General features: G+C 37.0%; 1 protein-coding gene across 1 annotated transcript; it reads left to right on the top strand.

Moving 5' to 3' along the window:
- The first annotated feature begins 12,545 nt into the window (after nt 1–12,545).
- On the top strand, nt 12,546–16,452 carry LOC108453483 (receptor-like protein kinase 7). Its single transcript, XM_017751607.2, has 2 exons — nt 12,546–15,739; nt 15,842–16,452. Exons 1-2 carry the CDS (start codon nt 13,186–13,188, stop codon nt 16,237–16,239), a joined length of 2,952 nt encoding a protein of 983 aa, XP_017607096.1. The 5' UTR covers nt 12,546–13,185; the 3' UTR covers nt 16,240–16,452.
- Nucleotides 16,453–16,818: the final 366 nt, after the last annotated feature.

The following is a 16,818-nucleotide window of genomic DNA, read 5'->3' as shown; positions in this document are numbered from 1 at the left end:
TATATGAGTATAAATTCGGGGAAAATTTACGGATTTGGATTTCGAGTTTTATAACTCGAGATATGAATTATTTAGCAGCTATGACGCAGTTGGACAGCTTGTTTGAAAAGTATGATATAAATTATCTGAATTTGGTTAAGTGCTCAAATAAGTTTAGTAGTGCCTTGTGCTCGACTCCGGCAACGGTCTCGGGTAAGGGGCGTTACAGTCATCTTTTCCAAAGCCTGCCATGAGCCTATATTGAACTATGCAGGGAATTAATTCAGTTAATTTTGTGCTTAGAAGCTAGAAGACTTCTAGCCTTCAACTTGTGCACTGCCAAATCAAAACTAACTCAGCTCTGATTTTCACAAACACAGTGCCCTAACTTTTCAAAACCTGCATACAAAAGAGAACCTCTCCTCAACGAAATAATCATGCATTTTTCCCTCCTATGACCAAGTTGCCTCTGCTCCAAATGATTTGACTTCGACTCCGTAACGGATGAGGGACTCCTGGTTTCACCGGTCACTATAGAACCTTCCAGAATATAAATATTGCCGGTCATTTTACCTTTTAACAAAATAAGATCTCATGAGGCACCTTAATGCCACTCGACTCGATGTTGATTTTGCAACATTTCCAGTCTAAAATACTTAAGAAAATTAGATTATTTCGTAAATCAAATACATACCTGACATTTGAGAGTGTCCTAATCGTCTCTTCGTGCATCCTAATTTTAGCAGTACCAATACTGATCACCTTACAGGATGAACCAATTCTCATGCGCACAACTCCACCTTCAACCAAACTGTATGTAGAGAATCATTCTCTTTTGGGACACATGTGGAAAGAACATCCCAAATCTAGGATCCAGTCGGACGTAAGTTTGGAGCTATCGCTCGTTGACACTAACAATAAATCATCACCACTTTCGTCGGCTAAATTAGCACTAGCTAATTTAATTGGAATTACATATAATTTAATTTATAAAAAAGTCAAATATAATTAGTTTTATAGTACTTCAATATGTGATTAAATTTTTATTATCTTATAATTAAAATTAAAAATGAAGAAATGAAATAAAAATACATAAATAAATAATAACAAGAGTATAATTATTTTTCATTTAAAATTTGCTTAGTAAATGGATATAAGATGTTTTATGGGATTTTGTTTAAACCAAAAAATTAATGGATATTTTTGAATCCATGGAAGGATAAATATATTTTACACTAAATTTAAGGGTGTTTGATTTGTCGAATCTTAAATTACGTTCTATAGTAAAATTATAAAATGTAAATTACCTTATTTGATTCATTTCACTAGAATGTAATGATTAGGTGGAAGGTAATATTACCTAGAAGCATATATTACTCGGTCTTCGTTATGGTGTTTGTTTTTTAACAAGTTTAGATCCTTAACATTTTCTACTCAACTTCCATAAAATTATGATCATTTATTACAATTCTTACTTTTTTATTATAATTTTTATATTAATAAGTAAATATATTATGTTGAAATAAATTTATAAATCACAATTATAATAATTCATGAAAAGTTATTGCAACACCAACCATAATTATAATTGTAACAATAATTAATATATTAATAAAATAAATTATATATAATAATTATAATTATAAAGTATGACATCTACAAGTTCACTATTAAGAAAAAAAATATCTTTTGTTTACTTTATTTAATAAAAAAACTTAAATTGATTAGGATGATAAAAATAAAGAGTAAATTAGTCCAAAATTTAAAATCACGCATGTAATCTAAGATTAATTAAGGAATGAACTGTAATGAGATTACACCATATATTATGAGATAGTCGAAATGTTGAAATTCAAACACTATAATTTTATTCTAAAATGTAACATTGCTAACTATAATATCATATCATAATCTAAAATTTTTAAATTCAAAACCATGGAGTAGGATAAAACAAAAACAAAATTACAGAATGAGGTAATTCATTAATGCAAATTTATACATTAACTTGGGTAATGGTAATCAAGGAAGATCCTGTTATTTTCTAGGGTTAGTCTACTTTACGGATATTCCTTGAGATAATTATATAATAATGCTAGTCGTTTGGGGTCCAACAACCATGATCCACCATCTGCCATAAGAATAAATAGAGGAGGGTAACTACATAAAATCTTTGAACAGCAATATAAATATTAAATGGAGGGAGTTGGTATTTCTAGAAGCCAGAGTTTAATTTAATTCTTCTATATATGCTTTGAATTTTAATATTCTTTCTTTCTCTCGAAATTCCAATGAGAAAGTCTGAATTATCCTTAGCTCTACTGCATTTTAATATTTTTTTATACCCAGAAAAAAAGGACAGAGATAAGCACTATAATTATTTTTTAATCTAGAATCATATCTAGTTGTTTTGAAATTTAATCTAGAATCATATCTAGTTGTTTTGAAATTTAATTTATGGTAATAACTAAGACTTGTCAAACATAGTTTTTAAAATGCCATTTGGCACATCTAGAATTATATCTAGTGGCATAAAAATCAAGTTTTAATCTTAATTTCACAACAATACGAAAGGTGATATAATTTTATCGTGGATAAACTATAAAAATAGTCACTCATATTATATTTTAATCACTTAGGTTTAAAATGTTATATTTTAGTCATTTATATTATCGTTTTGTTACAAAGTGATTACTCTATCGTTAAACTCTGTTACCTCCCTAACGATAGTCCTACGTGGCAGTCCAAATGGATTTTAAATGCCAACTTAAATGTCCAGTTACTGGGATGAAAATAGGTTTTTCATTAAATAAATTTAGTTTGGACGGCCATGTAAGATCGCCATTAAGGAGGTGTGAGAGTTAGTTATGAATTGGTTATTCTGGTACAATAGTTGTTAAGCCGTTGAGGGAAAGCTAGTCAATAGCAGTTTCTATAAACCTCAGTTGTAAAGTTTCAAGAGAGAGGGATATGAAATAAACAACATACTATTTCTTTCATTAAGTTCTTCTTTGTTTTCTATTCAAGATTGTTTCTTATCTTAGGTTCTTTCATGGTATCAGTCGCCTAGTTCCTGGTCCCTGTGCTCCCGTTCATCTTCCGCTCATGGATCCATCTATTGCATCTCCGACTGGTGGTGTTACTGCTTCTTTTACCAGTTCACGCATAGTGCATAGTTTTCATCGCCATGAAACAGTCAAGTTGGATGAGACGAACTATGTTCAATGGCAACATCAAGTTCGTTTGATCGTCGAAGGCTATGATCTTCAAGGTTTTTTGGACGGTTTTACTCCTACTCTGCCGAAGGTGGTGGCTACGCCAGATGGCACTCTCGCTCCAAATCCGGATGTGATTTTGTTCCAACAACAGGATAAGTTGTTGGCATCATGGCTTCTCTCTACAGTTACTTCTTCTCTACTCTCTTATTTCATTTCTACTAAAACTGCAAGTGATATTTGGAGTGCTGCGAGTCATTTGTTTGCAGCTTCATCAATCGAGAAGGTATCTCAGATCCGGCATGATCTTCATGCGGTTCGGAAGGGTGGATCTACTGTCAAAGAGTATGTCTCGCGCATCAAGACTCTATGTGCTCTTCTAGAGGCATCGGGTTCGGCTGTGTCGGAGGCAGAAAAAGTGGAGGTACTCCTTAGTGGTCTTTCTTCTGATTTTGATTCTGTGTTTATGTTAGTCTCAGTCACGTCGGAGCCATTATCGTTTCAAAAGCTTGTTGATGTGTTGATGGCTTTTGAGAATCGCCAAACACGGGCTGCGAGGGATGTTCCGATGGTTGCGCATGTTGTTGAAGCTCCTGCTGCGGTTGCTGAATATGAGTCTCGTGGTGTGCGTGGTGGGCGGTCATCGACTGGATCTCGCGGTCCCCGTGGTTTCCGTCCTAGAGTGCAGTGTCAGATATGCAATCGGCTTGGTCATGTTGCGCAGCACTGCTACTATCGGTTTGACCGAGAGTTTGATGCCTCCTCATTTGGTCGTGATCCTCTGGCTGTTGGTGGTGAGTTTCGACCTCGGGCGTTCACTCCGGTGCAACGTGTTAATGGAGAGCAGTGGGTCTGGCAGCATCATTCTGCTACACCTGCGTTTGGATCTGCATGACTGAGCAACGATGCGGTGGGCGTATATGTCATTGGGTATCTGGTGGGCCATATGCGCCCCGTGTGTATGCACCTGAACCTTACACTCGTCTTAGCAGGCCAGTTGTGGGTCGTGGGGCCCAGTATGATATGGGTCCAATGCAGTATGCTCTTAGGCCAAATCTTGTTAGCCGAATGCTTGGGCCACATGGTCTTCCTGCGCAGCGTCTTGATCCGGTTCCTGGTGCTCAGCCCGTGCCTCAAGATTCCCCTGGGTCTCCTGTTGTGAATTTTGTAGGCGTCCCGACCGTTCCTCCGGAGGTTCCGTGGCATACAAAACCTCGTGCTCGGGTGTTTGATGTTGATAATTCTGAGGATATTGGATTGCCTCGCATTCTTGATTTTCATGCATCTGATTTTTCAGATACGTCTCGGTATGACTCGAGTTATGGTAGTCTGGATCCTTATGTTCCCACACTAGTGGGGACTACGTCCTGGTACCCGGACTCTAGCGCCTCACATCATGTTTGCCAGAATGCCACCGATTTAGATGCCACTACTCCTTATTCAGGTACATCTAAATTATTAATGGGCAATGAAGTTTCTTCTAAAATTTTGTCTGTTGGAAACATGGTTCTTTCTTCCAATTCAAAGCTCTTGCGGTTGACTAATGTGTTGTGTGTTCCAAGTATTCGTAAGAATCTCTTATCTATTTCCCAGTTTGCTAATGACAACGATGTGTTTTTTGAGTTTCATCCCTCTTATTGTGTCATTAAGGACATCAAGACGCAGGCAATCTTGTTGCGGGGCCAAGTTCGTGATGGACTCTATCATTTCTCGGTTGCTTCCCCAGTCTCATCTGATCCAGTGGCTGTAGTTCATAATGTTGATGTTCAACATTCTTCATTGATACCTGATGATTTCACGCTATGGCATCATCGACTTGGTCATCCGTCGGCTAGGACTGTTAATAATGTTTTAAATAAATGTGGAATTGTTACTAATACAAAAACTCTTTCTAATGTTTGTATTGCTTGTCAGAAGGGCAAGTATCATAAATTACCTTTTTCTCGGTCCAGTACTGAGTATGTGGAGTTGTTTTAATTAGTTGTCTCTGACTTGTGGGGTCCGGCATCTGTTAACTGTGCAGGGAATTTGTACTATGTTTCATTTGTGGACATGTACAGTCGGTTTACATGGGTTTACTTGGTTAAATGTAAGTCTCAAGCAATAGACTGTTTTCTTCAATTTTAGAAATTGGTTGCTACTCAATTTGGCAAGCAAATTAAGAAGTTTCAAAGTGATTTGGGGGGGAGTTTCGTGCCTTTGCCTCCGTTCTTGCTGATCAAGGGATTTTACATCGGTTATCTTGTCCTTACACTTTTGAACAAAATGGAGTGGCTGAGCGGAAACATCGGCATATAGTAGAAACTGGTCTCACCTTACTTGCTGAAGCTAATCTTCCTATGAAATATTGGGGTTATGCGTGTAACACCCCTAACCCGTATCCGCTGCCAGAACAGGGTTTTGGAGTATTACTACCATTTACATATCACTAAAAAAAATTTAAATACTTACCGATTCAATGCATCATATAAATAAATATATTACCATTCAATCAACAGTTTGACAGTTGTATAAGCATCAAACAGCAACATTGTTAGTATACTTGCACATATCTCATATAAATTCAACACTAATATATCTATTTTCTCGACATATCGCACTTGAGTTTAATAATAGTCTCAATTACATAATTTCCTTGTATCAACATATCAAAGATAATCATATATGTACATGTCATGAAACATATCATGCTCTTACCGTTTCTTCATAAGCATATATCATTCATTTCATTATATCAATATTTCATGCTCCATCATTTCCATATATTTTATGTATATTTATTCGGTAATAGCTTATATCAAACTTAACATAAATTATATTTCATGTACTTATACTTATTTCGTTTATCTATCTTCATAATTATTTCATATAACCATTCGTCATCGATACATATTACCGAATATCAATTGTTCAACAGATGCTAGGCGTCTCCGTCCACGGTCTTATTTATCTTTGACATGATGCCATAGTGTCTTTCAACTATGGTCTTACTCATTTTCTGTCATGTTGCCATGGTATCTTTCAACCATGGTCTTGTTCATTCATATCACATTGCCATGGTATCTTTCAACCATGGTCTTACACATTTCATATCGAGTTGCCATGGTATCTTTCAACCATGGTCTTACACATTTTATATCAGTTGCCATGGTATCTTTCAACCATGGTCTTACACTCAGTTGCCATGGTATCTTTCAACCATGGTCTTACACATTTCATATCGAGAGCACACTCCAATGAACCTCATCCTTGCGGCGGGATTACGGTCGAGCTAAATCCTCGCAATATAAACTCATAGAGTATTGTCGGGATTACCGGTCAGGCTAAATCCCTTGCAACGACAATTACTCTAATGAGATTGGATCCAATTACCAGTCGAGCTAAATTCAGACCCTAATTCGGATTACCCGTCCGGGCTAAATCCATTTTACACGTATTCTTCGGGAGGGCTATATCAGGATAGGATCACCCGTCCGGGCTAGATCCTTTTTACCGTCAATTCCTTTTCAGAGATCCATCGAATTTTCCTTTCATTCAACCGGGATTTCTTCCCATTTTATCAAATATATCAATGTTTTATAAATTTTCATACAATGAACATTCAAATCATATTCACATCAATAACATACAATCTCAAGCATTTCAGAATATAATTCAAGTTACACGAACTTACCTCATTGATTGCTCGTGTTTATTATTTCATTATTCTGATATATTTTCTTTTCCATGATCAAGTCTCGTATTTGTGTCATCCAGATATTTATAAATAAATTTGATCATCATTTTCATTCATTTCATATTCTAATACATTTAATTTATGCTCTAGGCAAAATTACCATTTTGCCCTTAAACTTTTAATTAATGATGATTTCATCCTTAGGGACAGGAAAGTAAAATTCTTGCAATTTAATCCTTATTTCCAACTATTATTCTCATATATATTGATAACAGTCCATGAATTCTATAAAATATCAAAATTTTCCATAATTTCAACACTTTTCAATTTAATCCCTAAAACATGTTTTCCCCCGATCTTGAACTAAATTGATAATTTCGTTAAATTTTTGTAATTTAAATAATAAAATAATCTATTTCATGCAATTTAGTCATTTCGACATTTTTACAAAATTGCCCATAAAATTTTACTTTTATTCAATTTAGTCCCCGAGCCTAAAACATGAAAATTAGCCATGCTAGATGAATATTCATACATATTTTCCTCCTCCTCCTCTCCATTCCACATCCTTAATTTATATAACATACAACAAGTAACATTATCAATAATTTCACTATTTACTTATATGTACATTCAAAACTGTCCATTTGCGTCATAGTCACTAAATTATTTATATATTAAGCTACAGAACTCGAAATTAAGATCCGTTAATTTTTCCTGAAACTAGACTCACATGTATTCTTATCATAAAATTTTCAGAATTTTGGTTTAGCCAATTAGTACAGTTTATTCATTAAAGTCACCCCTGTTCTGCTGTCTGACAGTTCTGACCCTTCTTCACTAAAAATTAGTTATCTCCTTTTACAGAATTCAAATGATGTTCTAGTTTGTTTCTAATAAAACTAGACTCATTCAGGATTCTATAAATATAAATTTAAGTCTCTAATTATTTTTATTCATTTTTTTATTTTTCAAAGTCTGAACAGGGAACCCGAATTCATTCTGACCTTGTCTCACAAAATTCATTATATATAAAATTTACAAATTCATTGCTTACACTGTTTCTTCTATGAGAAACTAGACTCATTAAGATTTAATTCCATATTTTTTCATCTTCTAATTCAATTTATAAAATTTATGGTGATTTTTCAAAGTTAGACTACTGCTGCTGTCCATAACTGTTTTAGTGCAAGATATTAATTACCATGTTATAACACCCTTATTTTCTTTTTCTACACCATTTCTCATCACTTTCTCTTATTTTCTCTTCACTAACATATCAAGAACATAGGACCTTATGTAATAAAACTCTACTATAACATTATTTCCATGATTTATCAACAATAACAAACTTAAAACGTATTGAAATCTTGATGTACTTACCTTATTCTCTTGATACCAATCTTTAACTTGATTTTATCTCTCCTCCAGCTTCTATTTCTTGAATCCAACTTGATATTCTAACTCCCCATGTTCTCCTTAACATTTCTCTCTCTTGGTAGCTATGGAAATTCATTTGATTTTTGGGTGAAAATGGTGAATTTTTGGTAAAGGACCAATTTGTAAAGAAAGTAAAACTTTCTTTCTTCCTCTCTTTCTCTCACGTTAGTTTGCATGGAAAGGAAAGATGATGAAAATTCTTCATCTTTCTTTCCTTATATACTAAATAAATAATAATAAAATAATATTAAATATCTCATAAAATATTAATAAAATAATATTTATCTAATTAATTAATTTAAAATATCATTAACATAATCATTACATTCTAGAATTCTCTCTCTTACTAATTGACCATTTTGCCCTTCACGATCTTTTAGAATTCCATCCTTGAGTCATCATTTAATTTGGTAAAATTGCAATTTAGTCCCTCATAGTTCTTCACTTATTCAATTTGGTCCCAATTCATCCATTTTCCTTAGTTTCTAGATCATTCTACCCTTAAAATATTTACACTATTGGTCCTTCAACTTTTCATATTTACACTTTAACCCTTTAAGTCTTGAGTATTTACTCTTAGCAACAAAACTTTTCTAACTTTTACAATTTAGTCCTTTCCGAATCAAGATATCATAATTTACTTCCCAATTTTGCCATAACTCAAAACTTCCCTTTTTATCACTTTATTTCCTTATTTTATTATATTAAGGATAATATATTACTGTAAAGATTTTCAGGGTATTACAATGCGTTCAGCAGTGCTGTTCATCTTATTAATCGACTACCTACTTCTGTTCTACAAGGTCAGTCACCGTATCAAAAACTGTATGGATGTGCTCCTCAATACGATCATCTCTGGATTTTTAGGTGCTGTTGTTTCCCGTATCTACGCCCATTCTTACGTCATAAGCTCGATTTTCGTTCTCAACCCTGTACGTTTTTTGGGTTATAGCTCTCAACATAAGGGTTACTTTTGTCTTACTCCAGAAGAGAAGGTGATTATTTCTCATCATGTTGTGTTTGATGAACGTCGGTTCTTGTTTTTGCCTCCGGTGTCGACTAGTGCTGCTTCCTCTATGCAAACTGTTACGTACGTTCCTCTTATTCGTTCATTCTCTTCCCCGTCTCCGGATACTCTTGTCAGTTCTTTGCAAGTTCCTGGTGTTTCTTCCCCATCTCCTGTGCCTGACTTTGCTTGTGCAAATGTTCACTCTGATTCTGGCTCTCCGTCTGCGTCTTGTTCGCTCCCAGCCGCTGTGGACCTTGAGTCTCGTGCTGTTGTTGCATGTAATGAACAGAGTAATTGCCCTTCTACTTCGGTATCTTCTGAGCAGTTCACTCCTGTACCGGTGCCCTGCGTTCCTTCAGGAAATACTCACACTATGATCACACGGTCGAAGGCTGGAATTTTTAAGCCCAAGGTTTTAACTGCTGTCGCTGTTGATTTTGAGCCGTGTTCTATTGACGAGGCCCTTGCTCATCCAGACTGGAAGGTTGCTGTTCAAGCTGAGTTTGATGCACTCATGGTTAATTCGACCTGGGATCTTGTACCTTCTCCTCCTGGACAACGCGCGATAGGGTGTAAATGGTTATTCAAAATTAAGAGAAATCCTGACGGTTCTGTTAATCGACGAAAGGCTCGATTAATTGCTAAAGGGTGTTCTTAAATACCAGGTTGTGATTTTACTGAAACCTTTAGTCCTGTCGTTAAACCGGCTACTATTCGTGTTATCTTGTCTATAGCTATGTCAAAACGATGGTCCCTTCGTCAGGTTGATGTAAATAATGCTTTCTTAAATGGGGATTTGGATAATGAGGTGTTCATGCAACAACCTCTGGGGTTTGTTCAGTATGATTCTGCTGGGCAGCCTTTTGTCTGTCGGCTGAAGAAAGCATTGTATGGGCTTCACCAAGCCCCACGAGCCTGGTTTGATAAACTCAAGCGGTTTTTTATATCCATTGGGTTTGTCGTATCAAAGTCTGATGCGTCCCTATTTATTCGTATTGCATCTGATTCCATCCTATATGTTCTTGTGTATATTGATGATATAATTATCACTGGTAGTGTCTCGTCTGTTATTGCTAAGTTCATTGATCAGTTAAATGCTGCGTTTGCTCTCAAAGACATGGGTGATTTACATTACTTTCTTGGGATTGAGGTTACCCGCTCGTCTACTGGGTGCCTTCACTTATGTCAAAAGAAATATATTCGGGATCTTCTTGCTCGGAGCTCACTCTCTAATGCCAAACCGGTTCATACGCCTATGATTTGCTCATCTCGATTGTCCAAAAGTGATGGTGATCCGTTGAGTGATCCTACCGAATATCGGAGTCTTGCCGGAGCCCTGCAGTACGTTGTTCTTACTCGTCCTGACATTACTTATGCTGTTAACCGTATTTTTCAATACATGCACACTCCTTCTACGATTCATATGGTTGCATTGAAGCGAATATTGCGATATTTGTGTGGTACACTCGATTATGGTGTTGTTTTCCGTCCTTCTTCCCGGTTGTCTCTTGTAGGATATGCTGATGCTAACTGGGGGTTGGGTTTTGATGATCGTCGTTCTACGTCTGGCTACTGTATGTATTTTGGATACTCGCCAGTTTCGTGGTGCTCTAAAAAGCAACAAGTCGTCTCTCGCTTCTACGGTAGAGCCGAATATCAAGTCTTCTTCTGCAGCTACTAGTGATGTCACTTGGTTGCTCTCTCGCTTCAAGAGTTCTGAGTTTCATCTGTTGATACTCCTACTATCCGGTGTGATAGTTCTAGTGCCGTTCTTTATTCTTCGCCAATCTCGTTCTTCACTCTAAGTTTAAGCATGTGGAGCTTGACTTGTTCTTTGTTCGGGAGAAGGTTGCCGCCGGTACTATTGTTGTTGGTGAGGTACCTGCTTGTGATGAAGTTGCTGACATTTTTACCAAGCCACTTTCCTTGGCATCGTTTACTCGGTTTCGACAGTTTCTTAGGGTTTTTCCAGTCAAGAAGCTGGATGCATGTGAGAGTTAGTTATGAATTGGTTATTCTGGTACAATAGTTGTTAAGCCGTTGAGGGAAAGCTAGTTAGTAGCAGTTTCTATAAACCTCAGTTGTAAAGTTTCAAGAGAGAGGGATATGAAATAAACAACATACTATTTCTTTCATTAAGTTCTTTGTTTTCTATTCAAGATTGTTTCTTATCTTAGGTTCTTTCAGGAGGTAATGGAGCTTAACAGTAGAGTGACCATTCCGTAACGAAATTAAAGCGTAACATTTCACACATAAGTGACTAAAATGTAATACGAGGCCAACAGAAGTGACTATCTTTGTAGTTTACCCTTCTATTATTTAGGTAATGGAATAAAATGTTTAATTTTAGATTGTCCTTTTGCCTTTTTATCCTTGGATAAACCATAATTCATAGCTTTTGATATAATGGTTTTTCTTTTTTTCCTTTTTCAAATAAAGGCAAAAGAAGAAAGTATACTTTATTTAAAAGCGAAATGTGAGTCCAATATAAAAAAGTTAGGCTTTATTAGTGCCAACCTTTCATGGTTTATACTTTCACCCTTTGTTTTTCTTCACCTACTACAAATCATTTTTGTTTTGAATGGTATGCAAAATGATAATCATTAATAGTAATCTCGTATCAATATTAATTTAACACATTAAATATCCATAGACAATGAAGTTGAGCAAAAGTAGAAAACAAAATTATCAGGACAATAAAATGGATTATAGGATCCATATCATCTTCATAAATTTTAACACGCCATATTCTAGTATAGTAAAGTGGAAGCGGTGAATAAAATGAAAACGCTTGAAAAATTGGATCATCATATGGACAATTTACCCTACCAAGAAGGCACGTGTAAAATATTTAAATATTGCCTTCTAGAACGCGAGATTCAATGTATTAATCTTCTTTTTGGAACCAAAAGGAAAATACACCAACCTTCTTCGAACCAGCGACCTTTCATAATTTTATATGATTGTTAGGGTCAAAGAGAGATGTTTTACCACGCGCCCGACAGGAGCGTTTCATATTTCATGTTGTCCTTTTTGTAGGGTCACGATCATTATCATAAATACATATATAGCATTTTTGTTTTTCTCTGGAAACAATTCAACATCTGCGGCTCCATGAAATTCCACACATCTTCCACGTCATAATTAATTGTAAATAAATTCGTGGAAAGTAAAACCCACTATTGTCACTCCATACTTGCTTACTGCAATCCCTTTGCAGTTATTATATAAATTAAAAAAAGGAAAAACGTCCTCTTCCATTACCTTTTAACAAGATAGGATCAGCAAGAACAATAATCCAATGAATCTATAATTGCTTTAACATCACGTTGAGAGATCACTGAATCTTTAAAAAAGAAAAAAAGGGGTTGTGTTAACTTCTGATAATGTCATATTCAAGACTTTCTTTCTTGGCTGTTTTGCTAATTGATTAATAAATTTTGAGTTATTCTGTAATATTTACAACAGGTTAAACTTAAAAGCTTGTTGTGTTCCGAACAAATGTGCTTTTGCCATTGTTTTGTTTTGTTTTGTTTTGTTTTGTTTTCTACTTCTTCTAAGAAATTTTCTACAAAACAACAACGGTTACAAACAGACGAAGAAAAAGGAAGTCCCTTGTCAACCCTGTAATAATAATTAAACTGCCTTCAATATAATGACAACTTTCGTCTCTAGAAACCGGCCAATTTCCTTGTTCGTCACTATGCTTGCTTGGTCTGGCAGATTAATGTGAACGCCAAACAGCCATCTTTTTTTCTTAAATGCCACTACCTTGAGTCCACTCTTTGTTTCAATTCTTCTTCTTTCTCTGTTTACTTGTATAAAAGAAGGGTCTTCCCTTTCTTGTCCGTTTCTTCAAATCGCCCGGCATGTCCAACGCCTGTTCCCACCGGCAAATTTTTCTTTCTCTATATTTCCTGTTCTGTTTCACCTTCCCTTGTTATGTAAAATCCGATGAACTTCAAATACTGATGACGTTGAAATCAGCTCTCAATAAATCAAGCACCGATGTTCTCGATTCATGGGCGGCTACCGGTTCCTTTTGCAGCTTCAATGGAATCACCTGTGACGGTGGAGGGTCGGTTAAGGAAATCGAGCTTTCGAATCAAAAGTTGACTGGCGTTCTTCCTTTGGATTCAATATGCCAGCTTCAGTCCTTGGATAAGCTTTCCATGGGGCACAATTCATTGTATGGTGCGATCACCGAGGATTTGAATAATTGCTCAAAGCTTCGATATTTGGATCTCGGGAACAATCCTTTCTCGGGTCCATTCCCGGATATATCAGCTCTCAGCGAGTTGCAGTACCTTTATTTGAACGGCAGTGGATTTTCGGGTCGTTTCCCATGGAAATCGCTAGAAAACATGAACAATCTTACTGTTCTGAGCCTGGGGGACAACCTTTTCGATCGAACCCCGTTTCCGGATCAAATCGTGAAGTTGAGGAAACTGAATTGGCTTTATTTGGCGAATTGCAGCATTGAAGGGAAGATCCCACCCTCCATTGGAGATCTCACCGAGCTTAAAGATTTGGAGCTCCAATTGAATTATTTATCAGGTGCTATTCCATCGGAGATTGGAAAACTTCGCAAGCTCTGGCAGCTGGAGCTTTACGGCAATGAACTCACCGGAAAACTTCCTGTTGGATTGAGAAATCTGACAAGCCTGGAATACTTTGATGCCTCGATCAACTATCTCGAAGGGGATATCTCGGAAGTGAAGTATTTGACCAACCTGGTGAGCCTGCAGCTCTTTATGAACCGGTTTAACGGTGGAGTACCGCCCGAGTTGGGGGAGTTCAAGAAGCTGGTGAATCTGTCACTTTATACCAACATGTTGACTGGTCCCCTTCCTCAAAAGCTAGGCTCTTGGGCTGATTTTGACTACATCGATGTATCGGAGAATCTCTTGACGGGTCTAATTCCTCCAGATATGTGCAAAAAGGGAACCATGAGAGGGCTCCTTATGCTTCAGAATCGCTTCACCGGTGAAATCCCGACGACTTACGCGAGTTGTGCCACTATGAAGCGGTTCAGAGTCAGCAACAACTCGCTTTCAGGCATAGTTCCTGCCGGAATATGGGGATTGCCCCAAGTGGAAATAATTGACATTGCTTACAATCGGTTTGAAGGTCCAATTACATCTGATATCAAGAATGCAAAAGAGATTGGGATATTGTCAGCTGAGTTCAATCGGTTATCAGGTGAGGTACCTAAAGAGATTTCAGGAGCCACGTCTTTGGTTAAAATTGAGCTAAATGACAATCAGATGTCGGGAGAAATCCCTGATGGAATTGGGGAACTGAAAGCATTGAGCAGCCTTAAATTGCAGAACAATATGTTCTCTGGTCCCATACCAGACTCATTAGGCTCTTGTGCTTCCATCAGTAACATAAACATGGCTAACAATTCTCTTTCGGGCAAAATCCCGTCATCTTTAGGTTCTTTGCCGACGTTGAACTCTCTGGATTTGTCTCGAAATGAACTTTCGGGTAGAATTCCAGAGAGCTTGTCGTTTCTCAGGTTGAACCTTTTTGATCTGTCCTATAACCGTTTAACCGGTCCTGTACCCCAGTCTCTTGCCGTCGAAGCGTATAACGGTAGCTTGGCCGGAAATCCAGGCCTTTGCAGTTCAACTATCAAATCTTTCAAGCAATGTCCACCGGATTCCGGCATGTCAAAACATGTTCGTACGCTTATAGTTTGTTTGGCCGTAGGTGCAATCATGCTTGCTTCACTTGGATGTATCTTATATTTAAGGAGGAAGGAAAAGGATCATAACCGTTCATTGAAGGAAGAATCCTGGGATGTTAAGTCTTTCCATGTGTTAACTTTCACTGAAGATGACATTCTTGATTCTATCAAGCAAGAGAATCTTATTGGGAAAGGAGGGGCCGGGAATGTATATAAAGTTATGCTTTCTAATGGTGTAGAACTTGCTGTGAAACACCTATGGAACACGGATTCTCATGGCCGCTGGAAGAGCCGGAGTAGCACCCCGATCCTTGGCAGACGTTCGGGAAAGGAAAAGGAGTTCGATGCGGAGGTACAGACACTGAGCTCAATAAGACATGTCAATGTGGTCAAGCTTTACTGCAGCATTACTAGCGAAGACTCGAGCCTGTTGGTGTACGAGTACTTGCCTAACGGGAGCTTGTGGGATCGGTTGCATACGAGTCGAAAAATGGAGCTCGATTGGGATACAAGGTACGAGATTGCAGTCGGTGCAGCTAAGGGACTGGAGTACCTTCATCATGGATGCGAAAGGCCGGTGATCCACCGGGATGTCAAATCCAGCAACATATTGCTGGATGAGTTTTTGAAGCCTAGGATTGCAGATTTCGGACTTGCCAAGATTGTCCAAGCCAATGGTGGCAAAGACTCAACCCATGTCATTGCAGGCACCCATGGATACATAGCTCCTGGTAAGTTAAATTTCAGTTGTTTACTTCCCAAATGAAGCATTGGTCACAAAATTATCTTTTACAGATCCTGTTTTATTAATAGTACAAATGTTAATTCTGCAGAATACGGTTACACATACAAAGTAAACGAGAAGAGCGATGTGTACAGTTTCGGAGTAGTATTAATGGAGCTAGTGAGCGGAAAAAGACCAATCGAACCAGAGTTCGGAGATAATAAAGACATAGTGTCTTGGGTTTCAAGCAAACTAAAGAACAAAGAGAGTGTTTTAAGTATAGTGGACCCTAGAATCCCAGTTGCTTTCAAAGAAGATGCTGTGAAGGTGCTGAAAATAGCCATTTTGTGCACGACCCAGCTGCCGGCACTTAGACCCACCATGAGAAGCGTGGTTCAAATGCTGGAAGAAGCTGAACCATGCAAATTGGTCAGCATCGTAATCAATAAGGACGGTGAAGTGAAGAAAAAGGAAGCCATGGATTCTGCCGATAAGTTCAACCTATAGTCCCAAAATCCTGCAACATTGCCAGCTATTGTAATAACCATTTTTGTATCATACTGTAAAATTGAATCAGTTCTGATCACTTGTGAAGTATTAGCTAGAGCCTGTGATAGTGGTATTAATTGTACGCTTTATAGGAGACAAGAAATGCCAGTTTTCTTCTCTTTTATTTTCAGCTGAAATCTGCCAAAAACAATAAACACTGTTATCATGAAATCTTATGACATTACTTATCTGAAACAATTTGATCCAACAGGTTTTGGAAGCTACAAAAGATTTCTGTTGTATCTCGTAACATACAAGATTATATTTAATCCAACTAATTAGTTGGAAGGCGTTGCGTCGGAAAACAAATTCCATATCTGTTAGGACTTAGCTGACCAATCAAGCAAGAGCCAATTTAGATGATGATTCTAATTCTAGAAGCCTAGGCTTGATCTCAACTTTATATTATTTCCAAGGCAATGGTGACCCTCTGATTATTAACTAATTTACCATAAACTTTGCATAGCTGTGACGTAATACTTGTGTTATTTTAAACCATTTTAATTTACTTATACGCAACAAAAAAGGGGCAATCAA

Source organism: Gossypium arboreum, chromosome 5 (assembly GCF_025698485.1).
Source record: "Gossypium arboreum isolate Shixiya-1 chromosome 5, ASM2569848v2, whole genome shotgun sequence".
NCBI classification, from domain to species: Eukaryota; Viridiplantae; Streptophyta; class Magnoliopsida; order Malvales; family Malvaceae; genus Gossypium; species Gossypium arboreum.
Note: the sequence above shows the minus strand (reverse complement) of the source record. Positions and strands in the feature narration are given on the sequence as shown.